General features: G+C 38.5%; 1 protein-coding gene across 2 annotated transcripts in view; it reads left to right on the top strand.

Annotated features, from left to right (window-relative positions):
* syne2a (spectrin repeat containing, nuclear envelope 2a) overlaps positions 1-26,228 on the top strand; it is a 92,678-nt gene that overhangs the window by 20,226 nt on the left and 46,224 nt on the right. The window contains exons 20-47 of one of the 2 annotated variants that reach the window (XM_039692602.2): positions 528-695; positions 781-939; positions 1,027-2,718; positions 2,856-2,990; positions 3,834-3,994; positions 4,686-4,764; positions 5,176-5,279; positions 5,686-5,824; positions 5,896-6,047; positions 7,183-7,336; positions 7,592-8,196; positions 8,910-9,065; positions 9,178-9,328; positions 9,458-9,616; positions 10,453-10,620; positions 11,840-11,941; positions 12,089-12,292; positions 12,984-13,430; positions 13,790-14,014; positions 16,515-18,173; positions 19,064-19,240; positions 19,608-19,763; positions 20,254-20,495; positions 21,723-23,772; positions 24,476-24,810; positions 25,190-25,334; positions 25,576-25,776; positions 25,909-26,168. In XM_039692602.2, coding sequence (XP_039548536.2) covers positions 528-695; positions 781-939; positions 1,027-2,718; positions 2,856-2,990; positions 3,834-3,994; positions 4,686-4,764; positions 5,176-5,279; positions 5,686-5,824; positions 5,896-6,047; positions 7,183-7,336; positions 7,592-8,196; positions 8,910-9,065; positions 9,178-9,328; positions 9,458-9,616; positions 10,453-10,620; positions 11,840-11,941; positions 12,089-12,292; positions 12,984-13,430; positions 13,790-14,014; positions 16,515-18,173; positions 19,064-19,240; positions 19,608-19,763; positions 20,254-20,495; positions 21,723-23,772; positions 24,476-24,810; positions 25,190-25,334; positions 25,576-25,776; positions 25,909-26,168 — 10,385 coding nt within the window. Of the gene's footprint in view, positions 1-527; positions 696-780; positions 940-1,026; positions 2,719-2,855; positions 2,991-3,833; positions 3,995-4,685; positions 4,765-5,175; positions 5,280-5,685; positions 5,825-5,895; positions 6,048-7,182; positions 7,337-7,591; positions 8,197-8,909; positions 9,066-9,177; positions 9,329-9,457; positions 9,617-10,452; positions 10,621-11,839; positions 11,942-12,088; positions 12,293-12,983; positions 13,431-13,789; positions 14,015-16,514; positions 18,174-19,063; positions 19,241-19,607; positions 19,764-20,253; positions 20,496-21,722; positions 23,773-24,475; positions 24,811-25,189; positions 25,335-25,575; positions 25,777-25,908; positions 26,169-26,228 lie in introns of those variants that run through there. The other variant, XM_089118562.1, reaches the window with a different exon arrangement.

The following is a 26,228-nucleotide window of genomic DNA, read 5'->3' as shown; positions in this document are numbered from 1 at the left end:
TCTTTACAAGAAAACAGTTCATCAGACATTTGTACATGACTTGTACATGTCTATTTATTTGAATTTTAACTAAATGATTATCGTGGCCAAAAGAATTAGGAAAACAAAATTATCACAATATCTATAGAATATAGTAAATAATAATAAAAAAATTATCAAATAAACCTTTCAGTAAAATAAATCTTCTCTGACAGGATTTTGTATGACATTAGTAGCTACACACTGACTCAATGTCCTTTTTTCTTTCATTTTTCGATGGGTGGCAACCAGAGTTAAGGTGCAATGCTGACTTCTATGTTGAAGGTCAACCAGATAATTACTGGTGCTTGATTATTTACATTTTTTATATATTTGTAATATGAACACATATTAGTTATCGTCAAGGTGGGTAAACAAATGGATAAACAATGACGGAATGTACTGTATAATTTTGGATTAACTATCCTTTTAAAATACTCTGTGTCTGTAATGAGAGTAGTTCTTTTCAACTAGGAACTGAGCTAATCTGTGGACATATTTCTGTGTAGACATTGGAAACTTTGAACCGGGTGGATCAGGTGTGCGAGGGACTCCAGAGAGCGGCCTCTCTGCTCGAAGGCAGGCTGGCTGAGCTTGAAAACTGGAGCTCAGAGGCCCAAGAGGTCTGGCAGCTCCTAAAAGAAAGGCAGCATAAGGGGGCACATCTAAGGACTAAAGTGAGCAGAATCAACTATTCTTAAGTTCATTTGGTTGATCAGATTGAGATTTCACATTTGTCTTCTCTTTTGATTCCCATTGCAGGCACTGATCTCTAGAGGTCTACAATTGGAAGGACAAGTGGTGACAGAAGGTGAGGACCTGCTGGTGCTTGTGACATCGGTGCAAAATAAATCCTCCTTACCTTACCTTAGCACATCAGCCCTACAAGACCGACTGAAACGGACTGTCTCTCACTGTCAGGTGCATTTCTTTGCAGACCACTATCAGTTCGGGAATGTTTGAAATCATGATGTTGTAAAATCTCACAACTTCCTCTATGTCTGTTAGGAGGTTACTGAGATGCTCAGTTCTCGTGGAGTGAAGCGTGAAAAACAGCCTGAAGGTCAACAGCCGGCAACCAAGGTTTTTGTCCATGCACATTCTCAGCTTGAATCCCAAACTGAAACCTTTCAAGACAATTTGGATCAGGCATTCTCAAAAAGCAGCAAACTTTCTTTAGAGAGTCCAGTAGATCCTCAAATCCAAGAACATCATTCCTCTCAGCTGCTGTCAGAATTGGAAGCCACCAGTGGTTTACATCCCCAGGTTCTTCCTCAGCTTCACGATAAATCTCCCAGTGACCATTGGAAAGATATATACCAAGTACAGCAAGCAGAGGTAAAACAGCCTTTGCTTTCATCTGTTGTTGTCAGGAAGGTTCAAATGAAACAGGCTGAAGTTCATCTTATCTCTGTAGACTCGAGCAAAACCAGTAGTTTTGGACCATCAAACCTCCAAGATATCTCAGTAAAGTCAAGCCAAAACAGTGGGTTTGGACCCTCAGGCCCTCTCAAGGTTATCTCTGCAGACTCAAGCCAAACCAGTGGCTTCGAACCCTTAGGGCCTCTCCAGGTTACCTCTGCAGTATCAAGCCAAACCAGTGGCTTTGGACCCTTAGGACCTCTCCAGGTTATCTCTGCAGTATCAAGCCAAACCAGTGGCTTTGGACCCTCAGGCCCTTTCCAGGTTATCTCTGTAGAATCAAGCCAAACCAGTGGCTTTGAACCCTCAGGGCCTCTCCAGGTTATCTCTCCAGAATCAAGCCAAACCAGTGGCTTTGGACCCTTAGGCCCTCTCAAGGTTATCTCTGTAGAATCAAGCCAAACCAGTGGCTTTGGACCGTCAGGCCCTTTCCAGGTTATCCCTACAGAATCAAGCCAAACCAGTGGCTTTGGACCATCAGGCCCTTTCCAGGTTATCTCTGCAGAATCAAGCCAAACCAGTGGCTTTGGACGCTCAGGCCCTCTCCAGGTTATCTCTGCAGAATCAAGCCAAACCAGTGGCTTTGGACCATCAGGCCCTTTCCAGGTTATCTCTGCAGAATCAAGCCAAACCAGTGGCTTTGGACCCTCAGGGACTCTCCAGGTTATCTCCACAGACTCAAGCCAAACCAGTGGTTTTGGATCAACAGACCTTCAAGTAATCTATACGAACTTGGGACAAACCAGTGGCATTGAACCATCAGAAATTCTTCAGTCGACATCTTCAGCTAATTTCAGCCAAAGCATTTTGCCTAAATCATCTGCTATTCAAACCTCTTTCGCATCCCCATACAAAAGAGAAAGGGTTCTTGCCAGAAGCCTCAGCTTTCCCCAGCCCAATGAGCCATCACAAACCCAGTCTCCATCCTCACCTGTATCCTTTCCAAGCACTTGTTTGGATACACCGGTTACAGTGACTCAACTACGAACACCAATCGAACAGCACCTTTGTTCACCAACAAAATGGCAAACTCAGACCTCAGTGACAACCCAAGACCAGAGACCAATAGTTTTAGCCAAAAGTCACAGCTTTTCACAGCCATCAGAGGCTCAAGGTGTTCCTTATGTCCCAGTACGAAACGAGGTATATGCCAGAGCTCAGGCTTTAGCCAGGAGCAGACTGGATAAAGCCAAACAGCATCTGCATGAACACATACAGGATGTCATCACTGTAATCAGTACCAGAGACAAATCTAAACAACAATCCAAGAAAAAACAGGCGAGTTTCAAAATCTTGTGAATTTTCAATCCAATAATTATTTGCAATCAAATAATGATTTAAAAAATAAAGCATATGGTTGGCCAAAACACATTCACACATGTCTTAATGTCTGCTAATGTCTATTTGTTCTATAGGCAATATCACGTCTTCTGAGGCCTGCAGTGTTGGAGATGTTTCTAGAAGCCGTGAAAGGAATGGGGGATTTCTGTTCTGATGCCCAGCTCAAAGAGATGGACCTCTTGTCTCAGTCAGCCAGGGCCCAATGGGAGGTAAGGGTAGTTTATTTATTTCTAAACCATTGGTATATTCTGACACTTGGTGAACCAGCCGGCAGTCTGGGTGGCCAATAGGATCTGGCTGCAGACTTGCCCCTGCACTTTCCGACTTGCACTCTCAGTCACCTGCACTTCCTCTGTCAGTGACATCACTTGCAAGTCTGCAGCCTGACCCTTCTCCGGGGTGGCCAATGCCACCATAACTCTTATGTAGCCATGTCCCAGCATAATTTATTAAATTAACATCCTTTGTGTATGTTATTTAAGCAGTATAATACAGTGCATGCAGCTAACACATACCTTAATCTACATGCCTCTGCAAGTAAGCGAAATGCATTACATCCAAATTAGCTATTAAACCTTATTCAATATTTTTTTTAAACCTTTCTCATTTTATAATGGTTAAATCATCAAGGATTGATTTATTGTAAAAGGGATCATTTATTGACTGCATGCTTATTAGGGCAGGTTGATATAGACAGTTATATGTTTTCCTTTCATCTATATACCTTTGTTCTCTAACCAGTTAGTCAAGTTAGCAAGCCTTTTCAGCATTCTTTCGAAAATGGCCATTATATATGCACCACAAAGAGGACTCATTTGACCTGATCTAGATACTTATACTGGAATATTAACACATATTATCTGAAATGTAGTTGTACACTATACCAGACAACAGTTGTAGTCAAAGTTTTTATATTTATCGTTATAATCCATCTGTATAGATACAAATAGATTTTATTGTACATTTTAATATACCATCATTATATATTATATCATTATTGTGGAAGAGTTTGTAAGTATTAAATTAATGAAAGGTCTGGGTTCAAACCTCAGGAGTGTGCCAGAGCATCCGAGCATTCAGTGCATCTGGAAGTCTTAAGAAGATTTAAAGAGAGTCTGCAGCCTGCAGAGAGTGTTCTTCTCAGCACTGACCACCCGAGGACAGACACAAAGAGAGTGGAGATCATTCAGAATCGCGCAGACTGCCAAGACAGGTGAGAAATGGAGGGAAAATTTTTATTTTATATACTGAAAAGTTTTAAATGTCGTCATATTATATTAATAATATATTTTCTAGTACAGTATATAAACATATACTAAATACTTATATTTAAAAAATACTTTCTATATTTAATGCAAATATTTGTTAAATTATCAGGAAGAATTTTAGCAAGAATGCATTACATTTATTAAAGTGACAGTAAATACATTTATAATGTTACTAAAGATTTAAGTTGCATAACTTTATTTTTTTTAGCAGTGCTAATTTCACCAGCTCAGCATATTATAATGATTTCTCATGAGACACTGAAGACTATGGCTGCATACAATTCAGCTTTGTCATCAGAGGAATAACTTACATTTTAAAATATGTTAAAATAGTGATCTTAAATTCTAATCATATTTCAAAAAATTACTGTTTTTGCTGAATTTGGATCTAATACACAGCCTTGGTGAGCATAAGAGGCTTCTTTGACAAATTCAATTGACCCCACATTTGGACGGTAGTGTATGTCTTCTTCAAACTCTGGCCTTTCTTATAGCCAGACTACACTAACTTATGTGGGCTCTTAAGTATTTCTATGTTTGTGTACTGTACATACTTAGTCATTGTATGTATATAAACTATAATTATAATTAGCTTTATATAATAAAAGTCTGCTAAGTGTGCATGTGTGTTCTCAGCAGGGGGGGAGCAGTCAAGGATTGTGTCCTGCTGAGAGAGACTTTACTGCTAGATGACCTAAGCCTCGTCCACTCACAGGTACACGTGCTCATGTGTTGCATGTCTGTCTGTGTGTGCGACATGACTGTTTTATCTCTTTTTGATCAGTGCAATATTTCTTTAAGAGTATTTTTTTTCCTCTCAGTCACTCAAACCAACATGACTTTACACTAACAGAAACTAAAGCATCTGTTTTAGCATTATATCTGCCTGGTGTTAACATGGCACGTTTTCTTGGCATGGTCAAGTTTGCTTGTAGCCAAACATGGAGCTAAACCTTGTGAGAACGTCTCAGCTCTGATTGGATGTTGTTGACCTTCTTAAGCACATGGACAGCTCAGAGGAGTTAATCTGCTAAGATTGGTTTGGGCTGCTGAAAGGTGTATTTGCTTGTTCTGCGGCCGTTTGACCCTACTTGTAATGACTCTGACTGTGGTCGTTCTCTTTCAGGCTGTTGTCCAGACCAACATTGTGGAGATTAAACAGATACCAGAGAGAACCATCATTCACCCCTGTTCACCACAGGAAGAGAGGGTTACTCAATCTAAGAGCAGGTAAGCCCTTTTGTCACTGCCTTAAAGTTGTTTAAAGAAGTATATATTTGGATATGGAACTATATATATATATATATATATATATATATATATGTAGCTTATATGCTGCTGCATTTTAAAATGCTCATAATGATTAAGTATTATTAAGTACATAAATAATTTAATTTAAAATATTTGTTTATATAAATAACACATTTTAATTTTTTTTTAAAAATTATCTTTACAAGTATTTTATATTTATTTATGGTAAATTATTAAGTACATAAATAATTTAATTTAAAATATTTGTTTATATAAATAACACATTTTTTATTTTTTAAAAAAAATTATCTTTACAAGTATTTTATATTTATTTATGGTTTATTTGAATAGCTGAACTAATCATATGCATGTTTTTTTTTTCTAGTTACTTTGCTGCACAGTCAGTCCTCCATCAGAAGTTGCTGGACAACAGTCAGCAGCTGGAATCAGAGTTTCCCATCAGCCCCGGCAGCAGCTCCAGTATCTCTGCTGACTCACTGAGAAGTCAAATCAAGCACCTACTGGTAAGTCTCACGCACCACTTTCCTGCATATAGGGTGCATTTTGTATACAAATGGCTGCTGTACTCATTTAGGCTCTGAAGGACCAGACAGAGGCTCTGTGGTGTGAGTTTGAGCTTCAGTATTCCCAGAGCTATCAGCATATGGAGGATGGCTGTAACATGGAGCAGGAGAGAGCTCAGCTTCTTCAACAGTGGAGGGGACAGCAGATGTGCATTCAGGCCAGGTAAGACATGTGCACGTGGTCTCTTTCAAAACCCGGTGAGCTGCCTAAACCTAAAAATCTGTTTAGGTTTGTTTCAAATTAAACAATTAAATTATCCTGCCTGCTAAGATTTGTTCTTTTGGCCAAAGGCATCACTCTAAGAGCCAGATTCCCTAACAGGGAATATTAGTGAGAGTGCAATCCCATAAATGTGCCGGTGGGAGTGGAAAGTTGTGCCCTTGATCTACTGACAAATTAAAGAACGGTACGCAGACGCTGCCGGATAATTTCCATAATGACCAACACAGTCTACTTTACATTAGGTTTAAGACATGCTTTTTTGGGGGCGGTAAATAATGGCGCAAATGCCAGTAAATTAAGGTCAAACCTTAGTAAATCACCTGGCTTGATTCATTTGGATACTCTCCTCCCATACATTTTGCGTCTGAAAGGAAAACTCCTACAAATACATATGCAATATGTAAGGTCAGCCTTAACAATAACCGTGTACAATCCTTTCCAGTGCTGCTTATACTGCGTGTCGTTAGTAAATCCTGACAGTTGTTTTTTAATACCAAAAGAAGGTTTCCGCTGGCACAAGCTGTTAGTAAATCTGGCTCATAAACTACAGTTCAATGTTTTTGAAAGAAGTTTCTTATATTAGCCAAGGCTGCATTTATTTGTTCAATTTGGTTCTTCAATTCAAAATAAATGTTTTATATTTTTTAATATATTTTAATGTAACTTATTCTTGTGATAAAGCAAGAATTACTTCAGTCGTTACAGTCTTCAGTGTCACATGATCCTACGGAAATCATTCGGACATGCTGATTTGGTGCTGAAGAAACATTTCTTATCATTATCAATGTTAAACAGTTTTGTCAACATTTGTCATTCATGTCTGAAAAGCATTTTTAAAAATAGTTTACAGTAAATAAAAATAATACATATTTATTGAAATCTTTTGTCAAGTCTCTTATGATCTATTGATCTATCTCTCTATTTGTCTGGCTTACAGAGCTGTTGTCTATGTACAGTAAAGCAGGTCCAAATCTATCACTTATGGGATACTGCAAGGGAGCTCACTAGGTTGTGGACCAGAGATACTGTTAACTATAAGTGGCACAATAATAATGTTATTTTTTATGTTGTTCAGGGTGAAGTCCCTTGAAACTGCAGTAAAGCTGCTGGAGTCAACTGACATACAGATCAGACTGATTTCCGATCAGCTCAAACTGATCAGTCAGAAACCTCTGAATATTAGAAACTTTGCAGTCGCTGATGCCATAAATCTACATGAAGACCTAAAGGTACAATTTAATGTTCATGCTTGCAGACACTTGTACATCTAAATGTTTTTCTCACCTCCAGCTGGCATATATTTTTCAGAGGTAGTTGTGTATTTTAAATCCTATTGTAGAACATCTACTGTTCACATCATCACACGTGGAAGACATCTAAAATGCTAGACTTTCCTATGAAAATAGGACATTTGAAATCTTTGTGTAATGTACTTTAAAATTTGCATGTTCAAACTCATTGTGACCTCTTTGTTATTTGTTCAGCGTCTTGATGAAAGTATTGAGAAAGAGCTGTTTCTGCTTAAGAGTGATGGTTCACTTAGTGACGCAGCTGATCTGAGTCACATTGAGCTCCAAGCCAGTCTACCTCTGCAGCAAACTCTCCACGACCGCACAAAATGCCTGGAGAAGCAAAGACAATGTCTGCGAAAGAGTGAATCGGCACTTGTGGCCCTCGAGAACCTCCTTTTCCAACTCCACCAGGTGAATGACAACCTTACTACAGCTCGCAGCACTTCAGACCGCAGCTACAGCTTAGTCTCCATCCAGCAAAGCCTTCAACAGGCCAGGGAGGAATCGGTTCAGCTAGACCGACTTCTAGATGATGCCGGTATGGGAGTAACTTTGAATGATAAACCAGGCAGCTGTCATGAGATGGTGTCATCTTTGGCTCTGCATGCAGAAGAAGTTGAGACAAAAATGGCTGTAGGGCCGAGGCGACCTGAAAGAGGTGGGAAAGGAAGGAAAAAGGGAGAGCAGAGAGTGTTTGGAAGGAAGAGGATGGGCCTGCAGGTCACCCTGAGGGAGGTACTGACGACACTGGAAAGACATGGGCTCAAAGAGCCCACACTTCCTGCACTACAGCACAGGTGAACAAAATTTGACTGTTTCTTTTGTTTCTGATTTTTTTTTTTTTTCAAGTTTTGCATTCTTGCATACAAGATTGTGAAAATTATTAAATGAAGTTGAATTTAAATTTAAATTAAATTTGAAAAGGTGCTAGTCATGTTAAATAAAATAACAATTGCAAGATAGAAAATAAAATCTAAAATAAAACGCAATAAAATACAACGGTACTGTTTTTTTTTCTTTGTTTTACACAATATTTCTAAAGTAATCATTTTGATTTAATTTAATTGAATTTATGTAATGTTAAACAAGGAGTTTTGTTAATTAAAATTACAATTGTAATACACAATACAAAAAATGCAATATAATAATAAAATAAATCAGGACTTACATTTTCTTTGTTTTGCATAATATATTTTAAAGCATAGTTTATACTCTAATAAAAAAAAATGTCCTAGTTATGCTATTTGTAATATACTATATTAAAATAATCTAAAATATAATTTAAATAAACTATCACTACAATATATAGACATGAAGACAATTAATTATGAAAAATATCAATGTAAATACAATTAAGTGACTTCTTTCTCACAGTAACACTTGCACTTGATCTGTTTCAGAGAGTTAAGAAAAATGTGAAATGACTTGAGAGATTTTTTTTATTTTCTCTCTTATATCAATGCATTACAATAAAGTAGATGATAAGTCTCAGTGTCTCTCTCTTTTTCAGGTTGCGCTTCCTGACAGACATGGAGAGTAAACTGGTTGCACTACGCGCAGAGATTGAGGATCTGAGAGAAACATGTGCACAGACGAGCACCTCAGACACAGGCCTCAGCGAGCTGCAGGCAGAATGGGAAAACGCACACAGAGCAGTCACAGAAAGGTGGCGAGAAATGCCTGTGATTTATAGGAAAACTCTTTGTTAAATGCCGTTACACTGATGGAATTAGACCATATTGCTAACTGGACACATTTGTTTCATGCTTCTATTTCAGTCTTGAGCAATGCGTCTCTCTGACTGAACTACTTAAGAAGTTCCAGAGCTGCCGAAATCGATTGGGCAGCACTTTACAGAGAGCAGAGCAGACTATCTGTGATCAGGCCTACTACATGGGCAAAGATAACTTACAGCTCCTGATCATCAAGGTACAGGGCTTTTGGAAAGTCCTGGGTACAGGGCTTCCATTCTTACTGAACAGCAGATGGCAATATTAACTACATCATTTAGTTGAATTTAGTAGTATAAATGAATTTCTATATTTTGTGTGTCTCTAGGTGACCAGTATAAAGTCAGATCTCAGTGGTCTCGGGGACGGGGTGGAGGAGTTCAGGGCTGTGTGCAGACAGCTACAGTCTCTGATGAGAAAGATCCCTGATTGTGTAGATGCCCCATTTGAGAGTGAGGCTGACACCCTCATGGACCGCTGGCTTGATGTAGGTGCCCTCAATAATATTCAATTAATTTCAGTTCAGATTTGTTCAATGAGTTTCACTATACATATTGTTTCAAAGCAGCTTTACAGAAAATGTGCGTGTCTACATTGTTGACACCTAGTATTAAGATGCATTTTTGTCGATTGGATCACAAGTAGACGAAGCAGACACATACCTGTTTACACCTGGTGTTTCAATACGTCTCTTTTGTCCACTTTCAATCACTTTTGTCCTGATTTCTTCGAGGGGAGGGTCTGTGGGCGGGTAAATGTATGTTTTTTTTTGTTTTTTAATATTTCGATCTAATGAGCAACTTACATTCAAACGCACCTGTAGATGACTGAAAAATACACGGAGAACAGCAGCTTTCGTTTCTGTTCTGATAGCCGCAACACCATGCCGGTGTTGTGTTAGAAATAAGGAATGGTGAGTGGACAAGCTCAAAACGTTTTAGACCCCGCTTACATCTGTATTTAGCGTTATCCACTTGTGATCCAAACATCCAAAATGTATGTTAATACCAGCTGTAAACAGGGCCTCATAGTTATCTGTTATCAGCGGTGACTGTCCAAGTAATGTAATTCAGAAATGTACAGTATGTATACAAATCACCCAGTTAGCTAACATCATATATAAATGTAAGGAAAAAACAATTAACTAATTGAAGTAATTATTACAAGCTGTGAACATGATGATTCCAATCTAGAAAATTTCGCTTTGGTGCATGTTGATTCAGAGTTCACCTGAAGTCCTTGCAGGACTCATCTCTTCACATACTGTACATGTGCTCTCTCTTTTTCTCTAATAATATTCTGTTGCAAATGCTCTTATTTCAGGTCACTGAGAAAACAGACTGTCATCTGGACAACCTTCAAGCTGGGTTTTCTCTTTGGGAAAAACTCCTTCTATTGGCTGCAGAGGTAGAGGCCTGGAGCACCCAAAAACTGATGACACTTGCTCAGACACACCCCTTTCATACGGAACTTGACGTGTCTGCAATGCAGGTAAAACCTTTGTCAGCTGACAACTTTAGGAATGACTTTCAGATACACTTATTTTAGAATTTGAAACCAACGTTAAATATTTTAGATGTAACTTTAAATGAAAAATTAAACAAAATAGGTATCATTATATCTTATAACTTGTCATCAAGTGAACTTTTATGGAAAAAGTAAACATGATGGTAAAAATACTAGCCTTCGTCATATTCATATTCTAGTCAGAATGTGAGTCTGATTCTGCTCCATAGGGCTTTGATTATGAGACATGTCTTAACCAAACCAGGAAAAATAAAACAACTCTGCACTCAATTGTATAGACCTACAACCAATCAGAGCAACCCAGTAAGGGACTATGTTGAGCACGCTACTTGTCAACAGAACTCAACTGCACGCACGCATTCTTTTACTTGGTCCTCCATGGGAGAGCATCTCCGCACAACTGCAGAATTCGACACGTGCACCTTGTGGTCGCGAGAGTTTTTTGACATGTGTAAGCATGACATCAGAGCAAGGCGGACCGCACTCGGACACATTTCTAACTGGCATGCATCTCGCGCTGATCACCGGTGATCGGTTCTGCACAGATTTTGCTCATCTCAAACAAGCCTTATGATTCCTCAATGGATCGAGTCCAGACCGAACTTCCCGACCAAAAAATGTTATGGGCGGGGTTCAGGCTGGGATCCAGGCTTGAAATTTACATAATTTTTTTAAATTCAAAATGTTTTTTTTTTTTTTTTTTAATAATATTTTTATTCAGCATGGTTTTAATAAATTAATTAAATGTGACTATAAGGCCATTTTTAATGTTAAATATTTCTATTTCAAATAAATTTTGTTCTTTTGAACTTTTTTATTCTTCAAAGTATCCTGAAACTGTTTCCATAAAGATAAACACTTTTACTGTTTTCAGCTCTGATGATAGTAAATATTTCTAGAGCACCAAATCAGCATATTACAATGATATCTGAAGGATCATGTGACACTGAAGACTGGAGAGTAATGAAGAGTAATGAAGCTGAAAATTCAGCTTTGCATCACAGGAATAAATTATATGTTAAATTATATTAAAATAGATAATTTTTCTTAAAAAGATCATTTTGCCATAATTAGCATGAAATATTTTTTTCTTTATCTTACTGACTCCAAATATTTGAACAGTTGTGTATCTTTTAATACAGCCCCTCCTTTTGTGATGTTTTATTATTATTATGTTGTACAGGATGAGCTGAAGGTTCAAGAGGAGAACATTGAACATTTCCATCGCAGATCTTCAGAGATCCAGGAGCTGCTGCAGAGTCATGAGTTCCCACTTGAGCTTCAGGTGATTTTCGCCAGACCAGGATCCTTTCACAATGCTAATTTATTCACTTAATGACATTTTTATTTAAGAATGCTGTAATGTGTCAAGTTCCACATGTATTAACCACCATCATTGCTCATCATTGCTCCTCATCAAATTCATTTTTAGGTGATTGAGAGCCAGATGAGGAAGAAGATGGCAGAGGTGATGGAGCTCTTTTCTGAGACCAGTGATGTTTTCAGACAGCTGGTTGCTGCCAAAGGCCAGGTGGCGTCTGATATCACAGATCGCCTGTCCTCCATCCAAACTATTACAAATGCTCTGAGCACACTGACCACACCTGAAAGTCCACATGCCCTCAACATCATCCAGGTGAACGTTTATATTTTAAAGTCAACATGAAATTGAAGTTGTGATAGTCTTTTCTTCCCTATTGTGGCATATATAGTGAAAGTGAAAACCCTTCTTTAACAAGAAAAAAAAATAGGATTTTGTCCATGAGGAAATGATTGGACCATTGGATGGTTGTGTTTTGCAATTGCTGTGATGTTTTGTGAGTGACAGGGTTATAGGGTTAGTTCAAATACATAATTCTGTCATCAATTACTCATCTTCATGTCGTTCCATACTGTACCAGTAAGACTTTTGTTCATTTTCGGAACACAAATGAAGATATTTTTAATGAAATCTGAGAGATTTCTAATATTAATCCACATGAATTGAGCGGTTTAGTCCAGATTTTCTGAAGAGAAACAAGAGACACAAAAAATAGTTTCACAGGCTTTTATTCACATATAAACACTGATCAGTGAAAAGCTCAACAAACCTGCTTAATGCAAAAGAACAACCCTCATTGGTTCTTGCGCAGTGGTACTGTAGTTGCGCAGCTGACAATGGAGGGGACAGAAAGCTTTTGGATTTCATCAAAAAGATCTTCATTTGTGTTCCATAGATGAACGGAAGTCTTATGGGTTTGGAACGACATGAGTTGAAACTTTCAATTAGTAGTTTACTCCCATTTTTTTATGTGCTAATCCTTTAATGTAACAATTTCAACTGACAGGGCTTATTGGAGCAGCTGCAAACAGAGACCGAGCAGGCAGATGCGTTACTACAGCAGATAGATCTTCTGGCCAGCATTGCAGGTCTAGAAAACCTCCAGGCACTGGCTGAAGATGGAGCTCACCTTCAAGAAAGCATCTGCATGGCCAGAGAGCTGGTCATAGAGAAGAGAGAGCAAGCAATGAACCCCAAGATGGCTCAAGACCCTAAGCACATCAAACCTCAGATTAAAAAAACTGAATATACTGCACCTGAGTTACAGTCTGAATCTAATGGTAAAACAGAGGAAGAGAAACATGAAGGGAAGGGACAAGATGCTCATCTTGAGTTGAAGGACAAAGAGCAGGCCTGCAGCTGGGCCAGTGAACTGTATCTCAAGGGGGAATTTCAGATTTCTGAGGATGAAAACAGACAGGTCACACTTGAGGAGGGACTCACTGCTGTACAGGTAATTTTCTTGTCTTTCGTCTGTTTTATTGGGAACATATTTTGTTTTGAGAACTTTGTTTCTTAGTTACTACTGTAGTAAGAGTTACGCACTGACTGTTAACAGCAATTCAAATTCCATTTTAGTTTGTCATAATACAAGGAACATCCAATGCACTAAACGAAATTTCGTTTTGAACAGCTGAAATTATCTGGGCTACTGAGACTTGATTTCTATTTGCTTGATTTTATTTTTGACAATAAAAAAATAGTCAGCATTTTTTCTTTATTTTACTTTTCAGTATTTAATCAGTTTTAGTCTACTAATTGATTAGTCCAGGCATCTAATGTAATAAGACTAACTTGGTGATTTTTTGGTAGGCTGTGGAAGTTGAAAGAAACCCTCTGAAGGTTAAGAAACTGTCGGAAGTCCTGCAGACAAGCTGTACTCCAGAGGGTCAGGCTGCTGTCTCCCAGGACCTTCAGACTCTGTTAGGAAAGGCATCAGCCCTGGGGATTTGGGAACGGGATCCAGTTCATAGTTCTATACAATGCAATGAGCCTCAGCAGCCTGGAGTATCCACAGAGGAACTCCATTCAGTTCAGGTTAGTGTTATGTCACTTTAGCACAGGAATTTAAAAAAGAAAAGTTACAAGCAGTAATGGTATATTTCTTTCCGAGTATAATTATCAGTTGCCTTATTTATATCGTCCCAAACCTGTATGAATATCTTTCTTCTGCAGAAAACAAAATAAGATATTTTGAAGAATGTTTCAACTTTTTTGTCTATACAATGAATGTAAGTGTGCTCCAAAAAAATCATTGGACCTCACTGACTTTCATCATTGTATGTACAAAAAAATATATATTTTTCAAATTATCTTTTTGTGTTCTGCAGAAGAAAGAAAACCATACAAGTTTGGAACTACATGAGGATAAGTAAATGATTACAGAAATTATTTAAAGGTGCAGTGTGTATTTTTTAGCGACATCTAGCGGTTCGGTTGTGAGTTGCACTAACAGCTGATTGTCTCACATTTGTCCCCACATAGCAAAAATGACATGATCGTAACAGCGTGCACGCCTCTGCATCGCCTAGACACCATTTACTACACACAAAAGGCTTTTTTTTCTCTGATTTAAAAAAACTCGGGTTGGTGATTCCTGTAACATACAGTGTTACGGTCAATGACAAGAGTAAGTTACTAATCAGCTGTCTCACGAATGTAACCAGCACATTTATCCCCACATAGCAAAGCCATAACACAGCGAGGGGGAAGAACTAAGTTACATGAAACAATCCAACTACATATTTTACACCACTGACAAGGGAAAACTACTCACGGTGTTTATGGCTTGCTTCTTGCTTTCTGCTGCTTCTCTTTCAAGGTAGTGACGAAACGTGCTCTGTAGAGCTGTTTGTTCTGTCGGCTACAGTAGAAACATGACGTCACAATATGTCAACCTTCATAAAAGGGGGTGCCCGCGGTTATGTAGATATAAATGTCTCATTCTAAGGTAATAAAAACATTATGGTTTATTAAGTAAGTTCTTTATACACCACTGAAAACATAGTTATCGATGTCGTATTGCATTTCTGTTAATAGATATTAAACATTTTTACATATTGCACCTTTAAAGAGAAAAATATGCCTGTGATTATTCCTTGACAGGTCAGGCGTAACTTTGTTTTTGTTTTTCTTTGTGGGTTTGGCTTTGAGGTCAGCAGGAGTGAAGTCATTGAGTGTACTAAAATGGTGTGGGCACAGGATCAGTGTGTTCTAGCTAAAGCCGTCTAAATAGCACGCCATTCGCTCTGTACTGACTCTAGGCCATTAATGTAGGACGCCTCGTTGATTTTAAGTGCTTGTTTTTTACTTTCTGTTTTGTAAAAAAAATTGTTGTTTTGCTCTGCTTTTCTAATGTCACAGCTTATCTTTTGACTGCATTTTATCAGCATTATTGTGATCTGCCTCATGGTTTCTCAAAACAGGTTTAAAAATAGTTTCAAAATGGTTATGCGCACCAAGGCTGCATTATTTAATCAAAACAGTTCAAGAGTAATTATTATAATTTCTAATGACTGTTTTGTATTTTAATATATTTTAAAGGGATACTCCACCCAAACATGAAATTTCACCCTCAAGCTGTTTCAAACCTGTTTGAGTTTCTTTCTCCTGCTGAACACAAAGGAAGATATTTTGAAGAACTTTGGAATTGGAACTTTGCCACCATTGACTTTCTACTATGGAAGTCAATGGTTCCAAACAACTGTTTGATTCCAATCGTTCTTCAAAATATCTTCTTTTGTGTTCAGCAGAAGAAAGAAACTCATACAGGTAACATGTTTGCAACAACTTGAGGGTGAGTAAAAGATGACAGAATTTTCATTTTTGGGTGGAGTATCCCTTTAAGATATAATACATTCCTGTGATGGCAGAGCTGAATTTTCAGTATCATTACTTGTCTTCATTGTAACATGATTCTTCAGAAATCTTTCCAATATGCAGATTTGGTGTTCAAGAAATATTTTTTTTATTACTATAAACACTAAAAACAGATTAAATGCTTAACATTTTTGTGTAAAACTGTGGTTTTCAGGATTCTTTTATTAAATAGAAAGTTCAAAAAAACAATTTATTTGAAATATAAATCTTTTATAACAATATAAATGTCTTTACTGTCACTTTTGATCAATTTGAGTCTTCTTAGTAATATATTTTTTAAATTAATTAATTAAATGTATTTCATTTTTGAGCCAAAACGTTGTAATGGCTGTGTAAATCTTAAAATGAAATAGGAAAGCCCATTAGTTAAATAAATTATGTCTTAAAAGGATAGTCCTGCATAAAAGGAAACTTTCTGTCATCGTTTAATTACCCTCATGTTAGTAGAAACATGTATGGTTTTCTTCTTCTGTAGCACTGTATTTAAAGATCTTCTGAGGCCAGTGTTGAATTTACCTGTTTTAGACTATTGAAAACAGCGCTGATCGAAGGATGCCGCATTCATTATAGATTATTTAAAAAACACACATACAGTACTTTATATGGCTGAATTATGTTGTGTTCTTGAGTAATAGTAGTTAATTTCCTTGTTTTGCAGGTTGCCACTGGCAATGTAGTGGATGACTTGTATTTTATGAGTGTAAAGATTCGCACAAAGGAAGTCAGTGGAAAAGAGGATAGATCATGTTTATCTTTCTCAACTCAACAAGAAACTGCAGATGTTGAGAACCTCCCACCAGGCCATGACACAGATGATCAGCAGTCCGTGTCCAAATCTGAAGAGAGGGGTGAAACTGGATCTGTAATAAGGGAAGATGACAGTAAATCCTCTCATGGCTCATCCTGTGGAAGCCAAAAGCCAGTCTTTACCATAGTGCTGGACTCTGATCTTACCAAACCCAACGAGAGCCCAGCGGTACAAGCTATCCCAGCTTCTACAACTAAATGGGATACTGTTTTAGTTGTTCATGATAGGAACTTAGCGAGATCAGAGGATGGTTTGAAACTCTTGGAACCCAAACCAAATATTGATGTAGCTGTAGATGGAAAACATGCTGTGATATGCTCTTCTGATGAGCCTTTTCATTTTCATTCCACATCAGAAGTGCAGTTTAATGAAAATCATTACACTGATAATGTTGAACCCACCCATTCTACTCCAGACCTTGATTCCAGGCCTAAATCTGAGAAGAACTCATCTACTCAAGCATTTTCCCCAACGGTTTCATACCCAGAGAACCATCATGCAAGCTCTGGAAATGCAAAGAAAGTATTTACCATCATCCTCGATGTTGATTCTCCTGCATTATCATCAGAAAAGTGTCAGTCTGGTGATAATGTATCGGCCCCTGAAGACTCGTCCACAGATAAATTCTCCCAGACAGAGGTAAAAAATCAACAGAGGAAACCTGAATGCCAAGGGCCTAAAGGAGGCCTTTCAGAGAAGGACGATGTGAAATCAAGTTGTTCTGAGCTACAGCCAGAGCGGAAGGAAAAAATGCAGCACAAAACCCATGAGATCATGGAGATTTACATTCAAAAATGTGAGAAAGAGAAGCAACATAAAATTATAGAAGCAGAAACATCAAGCCAAATAGATTTCCACACTGGAGAAGGCAATGATTTGGGCTCTGTAGTTCATCAGCAGGATGTCACAATGTTGGAGAGTCATGATGAGGATGAGAAAAACAAATTTGCAGAGCCCTCAAATGAAGCAAACAGACCTAAAAAGCCTCCAAATGTTGATAAATGTAAGAAGAAGAAGAACCGGAAATCAGCTGGTGTGAAACACCCAAGCAATATCAGTAGTAGATCTGACCAGAAGAATAAAACTGACTCAGAAAACCTACAAACTTCTGAGGTCAGGCTGCTGGACATCACAGGAACTTCACTGACTGTGTCTTCAGACTGTAGTCACCCAAATACTTCAAAGCCATTTAGTACAGAAGACAAACTAACAAAAGTTGTCAACGCTGTGCAGCCGGAGACCTTGAATCTTCTACAAACTGAGACTAAGGATGAACAATTGGAGACCATTAGCATCTCGCTTGACGAAGAAGCCACAGGTAGTGTGGTCTTGGCCGCAATGGAGACAGCACATACAGAAGACTCGGAAACAATGCTAACAGATGCTTCACCCGTTACGAGAGATGAATGTATTACACAAATCCTTACTGCAGTGCCATCAAAGTCACAGCTCCACCATGCTGAAGCTCAGAGGACAGATGATTCAGATGGCAGTTTCCCTTTGCAGCAGGTAAGATTCACATGGATGCGTTGTCTTGGTGGTCATGTTCAGCACCTGAATGAAATGCTTTTCAAGCACTTTTAATGTGTTCATTGAAAACCTTTTTTAACCTTATTGTTTAACAGGATTCAGAAGAACGCCGTTTGTTATAAGCTCCATAATTCACTCTGAGAAAATGAAAAGTATTTTCTCATATTGGAATATGTAGGTGGCCATGGTTTTAAAAAAAAAATAATCTGAAAGATCTTACATTATCTGAATGTGCAATCATTACTCCAAGCTGTGTGAAATGCTGGATTTCATCGTGCAATTTTATGTGCACTCAAAGCCGTTTGTTCAACAATGGTGAACTGTATTGTTATATCCTTGACCATTATATTTTGGTGTAATTGTTAAGCTGCAATGGCAAAAACCATTTTCATTAAAAGTTATATGTATTTTATATATATATATATATATATTAATATATATATTAACAAATGCTTTTGCGATTTATTTATTCATTATTATTATTTAAATTATTCATTTGATTGATTCTCCATAGGCCACCTTTTCACGTTGTTGCATTATTCATACATCATTCTATGTGTTGGCATTCTAATAGATTCTAATAACCCTCTACCCTTTATATTGTGTTCCCTTTTATCAACTACATTTTGTTGGCATTAGGTCTTGCAGTACTGCTTCTCATAAGTCTGTTTTAGCCCTGAAGGCACACCACGCCTTTTAGAGGAAATGCTCAGTTCCCAATGGGGCAGCATTCCTTGTTTTTCTGAAACTGTGACTTGGTGAATTTAGAACAGAACTGTGTTTCTCTTTTAAAGGAGCTCTGGCAGCAGGTGCAAAGAGGTGTTCTTTTTCCCTGAAATATGAACTATGATAGTTTTTCCTTACTTTAGTATGAAGAAATGCACAGAGCCAATTCTAGCAGGAACAAATCATCCGAAAACACAGGAGCAGCCAGCGAGGATAAAACAAGCCATGTGGAGCAGCCTACAGGGACACATGTGTGGGCCACTTTACTGAACACCATCACTAATATTCAGCCACCTCTGGTGACCAGTCACAGTTCTGAGGTACGTATGTGAACACATTATAGTTTTGTTGTAAATTGTTTAAGGAATAACTTGAAGAACTTAAGAAACTTTGGTGCATTGAACTTTGGGGCTTTTAACAGATAAATAATTCATGGAAAATACAGTTTTCATTTATTTTTCTTTGAAGGTGAAACCAAGAAATACTTTTTTTTTCCAAATACAACGGACTATTATCAGTTAATCAACTCGTTTTGGTCTTTGACTTGACCCTATATTCCCTCAAGGCTGGTAGGAAATTGCACAGGAAGGAAGGCTGCTTTGAACTGTACCACTGTCTGCATTTTAAATGTCTCTATTTAGTTTCAAATTGTAAGTTTTTTTTTTTTTTTTTTTTTTTTTTTTACAGGAAACTAGACCATGGAAGGATTCCTGGTTTCGGAACTCATTACTCTCGGAGTCTGAGAACAGTTTGGCATGGACTGTCCTGCAAGTTTTCAGATGCCGGTACCGACCGGCCCATCTCAGCATTGCACATATGACTCTTCAGCTAGAAGAAGCCGAGGTACAGAACATTACTTCATTGGAGACAGTAAAATATGTCAGTAGTCATGAAGAGCTAACAGCACAAACAATCCCTTACTACCTTCAGGAGATGTCTGATGAGAAAACATATAATTTTAAATAAAGCCGAACATAATCAGATTTCCAAGTCAAGTTTGAGGCCCTGATCATGTCAACTCAAAACATCAGATGTTTTTGCTTCTTGTAAAGCTCAAGATTATTAGATCATTTTAAGTTTTAAAATTAATGTACATTACTTTCATATTATGATGTTGATAATATAATTTGTAATAGGAAAATGTTGTATTGCATTATAAAAATGCAAAATATAAGCATTTTCATTAGTGGACTTTTGGACCCCACTGTACAAGAATCACTGGGTTCTGTGTTGTGATGCTAATGCATGCAAAACTAGCTCGCCTATCAAACTTTCAAACTATAAATATTTAAAATAAAACTAACAAATATTATCACATTACATCCGTCCATAGATCTGCCGGCAATGTGTCATGGATCAGGTGGCCAGACTGCCTCGGACTGAATCTGGTGGAGGACGCTTTACAGAGCCTGAGCAGAGCATGGAGAGGAGTTGGAACAGAGTACTGCTGGATACCTCCACAATGGCAGAACTTAAAAAGGCACAGCTACAGCAGGTCACACAGTATCACAAACAAAAACGTGTTCTCACCAATACTCTAGACAACCTGGAGGTTGAGCTCAGCACACTGACACTGTGAGTATCCTTTTTGACATTTTTGTGTGTGAGTTTTTGTGAATTCATCTTCAACATAGATGAGATGATTCTAAAATGTTATTATTTTTTTTACGCTCCAAAAAGGTTCACTCAAAAATGAAAATGTTCTCATCATTTACTCACCTTTATGTTGTTCCAAACCTGTATGAGTTTCTTTCTTCATTTGAACACACAAGGAGATATTTTAAAGAATGTTCTTAACCAAACTGTAGCCATTGACTTCCATAGGTCACAAATTTAGTCCTATTCCTGTCCTGTCCAGATAGGGTTATAGTGTTCATGCTGTATTTTACTGATCAACTAGGGGGAAATGATTTGTAATTGATAGGGGTGTCACGATTCTCCAAATCCTCGATTCTAAGGTCACGGTTCGATTCTCGATTTTTATCAATCGGCCAATCAGGATGCTCTCTGTCTTACATGCGCTTCAGGAGGCACACACGCAAGGTCTCTCGCTCTCTCCCTCTCTGCTGTACGGTTTGGAGCACAGTTTTTTTTTTCTGTCTTGCCATGTGTGCTCGCTCTTGCTCGCTCACTCTAGATTCCGGGAGATTTTAACTAATTTGCGTGCATCAGGGAGCCGCTATCAATATGCGGGAGACTCCTGGAACCTCAGCGAGATTTGGGATGTCTGCAAACTGTCAACATTACTCACTGGAAATCCCAAAAAAACGTCCACACCTGCGACTTCAGTGAAAAAGGAGGGGGTTCAAGTTCTGTTCTTGGGTCTCCTGCATGTGCAGTTGCCATGCTATCTTTTAAATGGCTGTAGCTATGTTAGAGGAGGTTGACCATAGAATCGCAGCACTTCAAAACGGATGTTTTTTTTTTCCGCTTGGCAGGCCGAACGGACGTGACATGGGGGCGTGGCAGCATCGACGATTCCATTTTTTAATTCGAAGATCGAGATTGTGAATTAATTTCGATCGATTTCGATTTAAAATCTAAATCGTGACACCCTTAGTAATTGAATAAATATTCTGAAACCGTAAAATATAAGAGATCAAAGTAAAGAAAAAATGACATGTTTTAAGATTTTATGTTGACACACTTTTCTTATGATTACTTCACGTTTCCTATACCTGTTATTCATTGACTTTACACTTACTCTAAAACTTAGAGAATAATCATAAGTAGGTGTGTCTAAACCTGTACTGGCAATATAGACAATGAAAAGTAATCCCCATTTCTCTTACCATTTTGAAGAGATTGCATTGAAAGCAGCACCCTGCAAGCAGAGAAGCTGAGTGCATTCCTAAAGAGCATGCAGAAGAAGAGAGGCTTACTTGAAGAGCTTCTACAGACATGCTCTCAAATCTCAGCCCATCTGGATGAGGCAGAGGGACCTGTGGCCTGCATTGAACCTTTTAGGACTTTACAGGAGAGATGGCGGACTGTGGAGTGGGCTGCTTCCAAGAGTCTGTGGCAGGCTAATGTTTGCACAGCGGAAGTTTCTGGACTCCTTCAAGAGGCCAGCGAGCTGCAGCGTGAACTGGATCTTCTGGAGAAGTCAGTTTGTCTTTCACATAGCTCTCACAGACCGATAGACTGGGAAAGTGCACTACATGAGATGGTCAGAACTACAAACCTGGCAGTGTTGACCGAGCGCTGTTCCTACATTCTTGAGGTCTCTCAGGCTCTTTCCTCAAGTCCGCTGGGAAAGAAAGAGCTTAGAGATGTGGAGGACGCAGTGCAGAGCCTGAATTCTCACCTTGCTCTGACTCAGGAGAAGCTCAGCTCTCAGACTTCAAATGGCAATGATTGTTCACCAATCATAAGGATCATCAGTGACTATGTCACATGGGCTAAACGAACAGAAAGCAAAATCAGTAGGAGAAGGAGGTTGTCCTTGTACCCTGAAGAGGCAAGTCACGAGGTCAACTACATGAAGAAACTGCAGTCTGAAACATCTCTCAAAAGGTTTCAGTTGGCCTCTGTTTTGAAAGAGCTTAGAGAGGAAGTTATAGGTTTCGACGAGAAGGATTCCAAAGCCATGTTGCCCACCCTCGATTCCTTAGAGGATTTGTATGTTAAAATTTCTGAGAAGACTGAATGTGCAGTTGTAGAAATGATCGGAATGTTACATATTAGAGAAAAACTGTGGAAACAAATCACTGACAGCAGCTCTTGGTTGACCTCAGTATTGGAAAAAGAGTCTGGTAAACCGGTGGCCTCTGAACTTAAAATTACCATCCCAGAATTGAGGGTTCAGCTTCAGGTAGCCACTGAGGCTTTGAAGAATGCTGAGAGACAAGCAAAAAACTTGGAGTCTTTGTTAGATGAAACAAAGACTATGAATAACGTTTTGAGTGTCCCCGAAAGCTTTCAGCTTATCAACAGGCTTACAGCCTTACAAGAAGAAGTCTCTAGAGTTGTGAACCGTAAGTGGGCCTCATGCTGGGTGTTTGAAGAGCTCCTTCATTCTCAGGAATCATCTGCTGAAGAACATAACATCATTCAGAAGACCTTGAGACAGTTGAGTGCTGATGTCATGAGGCAAAAGTATCCCATAACAAAAGACTCGCTCTCGGCTCTCGAATCCGCTAAGCAAATGCTGATGGAGCTCCTGTGCAAGGTGCAGGAAATTCCACACTGCCCAGAAACTCAGAGGAAAGAGATGCTCCATGCTGTACTAGACCTACTGAGGAGAATACATCTGCTGAAGCAGCAAGCCAAAGAGCATGAGGAGTATTTCACTTCAATGCAGCACATGGAGAACTCCAGAGAGGCAGTAAAGAAGAGCTTGTCGCATGTTGTAGACTCACATGTAGGAACTGACGTTAGGCTCTGTGTTTGTCAGGCTGTCCTTGTAGATCTGCCTCTGGTGAGAATAATATGTCAAGAGGCCGCTGATCACCTGGAGGCCATTTCAAAAGATCTTTATCCATCCCAGGTGACAGCAGAAAGGCAAAAGATTTATTTGGTCATTGAGCAGCTAGCTTCTTGGGAGCTCACAGTCAAAAATGAGGCTAAAATGCTCCAGTGCTCTCTGGTGGAGCAACTTGGCTGTCCCACAGACCTCAGTCCACTCTCTGAGCTCTTCAACAGTGTTAGGCAGCAGCTGAAGAAGACCATCTGCTTGGAGCCAGATAATAAGACTATTGATGTAGAGCTGAGAAACCACTGGACACTTGTCCAGACCGTTGAGTCAGTGATTCAAATGTTGGAGTGCTGCAGGAAAGGAGAAGAGGTCGAAAGCTACCAGATGATAGTTGATCTTGGCCAGAGAACTCTTAATGATTGCGCTGTGCACATGGTAAGTTCCATGTGACCATGCATGTTAAAATTACTATCCCCATGTCTACTTGACCAATAGAATGCTGCTTTCACAACTGTTGTAGATTTCTTCAAATGTGACAGCATTGTTATTTCGAAGAATTTCCTGTAGGGCTCCATCTTAAAGGGATAGTTCACCCCCCCCCCCCAAAAACACAAACACAATCGGAGTTATATTAAAGGGGTGGTTGATTATTATTTCACTTTTCTAACTTCATTTAGTGTTCAATGTTGCTGTTTGAGCATAAACAACATCTGCAGTTAGTTACAGAAGTTACAACACTCTAAGTTCAAAGCAAATGGAGATATTTTCTTAAAAAAAAAAATAGTTTAAGGACTGCAACAAATGGTTGGTAGGGACTACACGGCATTCCTCTCGGGTGACATCACTAACCCTAAAATTTACATAAAACCCGTCCCTGGGAATGCAATTTGTGGATTATCAAGACAGAATATGCTAATCAATGACTAGAAGATAACTACACACAAACTACATAAATTCATCAACTAACCATCATGAAATATTTTCTACATGATTTGAAGGAAACACTGATGCATTGAAATATACCATTTTTTTAATTTAATTTGTGAATTAGTTTAGTAAAATTATGAATGTTGTTTTATGATGTCTAATATTAATATATATATATATATATATACAGTAAATATTTTTGGTTTTCCAGAACAAGCTTCTCCAAGCTCGGGAGGCACTGAAGCATTACAGCTGGGCTGTTCAGGGTGCAGAGAGTTTTTTTCAGCAAATCAGATCCAATCTCATGATTCAATCTACTGGATTCAAAGGCTACAATGAGGAGCATGATTATATTCAGCAGATTTTCAGCACTCTGGTTGAGGGTTTCCAGGCCCACTTGTCTGAAGTTGGTGCTTGCGTACCCCATCAGACATGCCTCTCCATCCCTCTAACTGAACAGCTTCATATCGAGGTTTTTAGTCACCTTCTGGTACAAAATGCCACATTAGAAGCTCAGGCTCAACTCAGACTCAAGGCTTTACAGAGGTTAGCCATACTCTTATCAGCATGTATTGATTTTTTTTTTAATCAAAATTGATGAACACTATGCCATTTGATTGTTGTTGAGATTTTCTTATCAAATTTGAAAATCATTTTATAATTGTTTTGTGTGGAGCATGGAAAAAAGGGGAAACAAATACTTCTACAAATAATCAAAAATGTTCATACAAATAATCAAAAATGTTCTCAAAAAGTTCTTTAAATGTCTGCCGTATACTTTACATTACTTGGAAACATTTTCCTCGGAAAACATGGTCTGAACAAATTAGTTTAAATAAAACTCCCTTTAGTTCATTTCATTCAACCAAATAGATGTATTCCATTCAGTTGCTTTTAATGGTTCACTCTTTTTGCTTCAATTTAGGTGCATGGGAGACCAAATTGTGCACATGAGTCACCATGAAGAAATTAGCCTACTTCTCAAAAACATTGATTCTCAAACCTCAAAATGCTCAAGTCAAAAACTGACTGATTCTGAAGCCTGCCAAGAACAACAACATAAAGTAAAGGTTTGTGGTCATTATATGCCATTGATAGTTACCATGTAGAAGAACCTAATCCATTTAAATGCATTGCAATAATATCCTTGAAACTCTTGAAAATGATTTGGGGACCAATGAAAACTTGCTTGAGAATATCTTATTTATAAACTCTATTTTTTTTATGGTGTATGAATGGTTCCTTGTGCTACTTTTCATCTCGTAACTATTTTGCTAGATTAGCATACATTGAAATTGTCTTCATCTGCAGGTGCTCCAGACAGAGCTGAAGAACATTGCTAAAAGACTGGAGGAATTGAGGGAAACCTGCCCAGATCATCAATGCAATGCTCCTGTGGATCAGATGCTGGGACATATGTGGAGGTTTTGGGCAGTGCTCCAGTGCAGAGTGGAATCACTCAAAGCAAGCACGACTCATAAAGAAGCAGAGTGGAGAGACTTTGTGATACGTGTATGTAATTTTCTATTTCATTTTGTTTTGTTTTTTAATATAAAAAAGACTATTAATAATACATTGTATTATGATTAATGAAGTAGGCTGTGCTTTAATTCAGTTCTCTTCATGTTTGGGTTTGCTGTGCAGCTCAATAAATCAAAGGAAGGTCTTGGCAGTCTGCAGAATAATCTACCTGACTCATCTATAGTGACGAGATCCCTGGCGGATCTTCAGGATGTTCTGAGCCTCACTGGGCACCTTCAAGATAGGATTGAGCAGGAGCATCATACACTTGCCTCTCTACAACACCTTGTGGCACGTTTGCTTGGGGTCTCAAGTTTGCAGCAGCTGAAAGTTTCTCCTCAAATCTGTCAGGAATTGCAGTCTTTACAGGGTCAGTGCAGAAGGTAAGACTTTTACGCACATGCACATAAACATATATATTTTGAGGAAATGTTCAGACTCTA

The sequence above is a fragment of the Pimephales promelas genome, chromosome 13, assembly GCF_988280905.1.
Source record: "Pimephales promelas chromosome 13, fPimPro1.hap1.1, whole genome shotgun sequence".
Lineage (NCBI taxonomy): Eukaryota > Metazoa > Chordata > Actinopteri > Cypriniformes > Leuciscidae > Pimephales > Pimephales promelas.
Note: the sequence above shows the minus strand (reverse complement) of the source record. Positions and strands in the feature narration are given on the sequence as shown.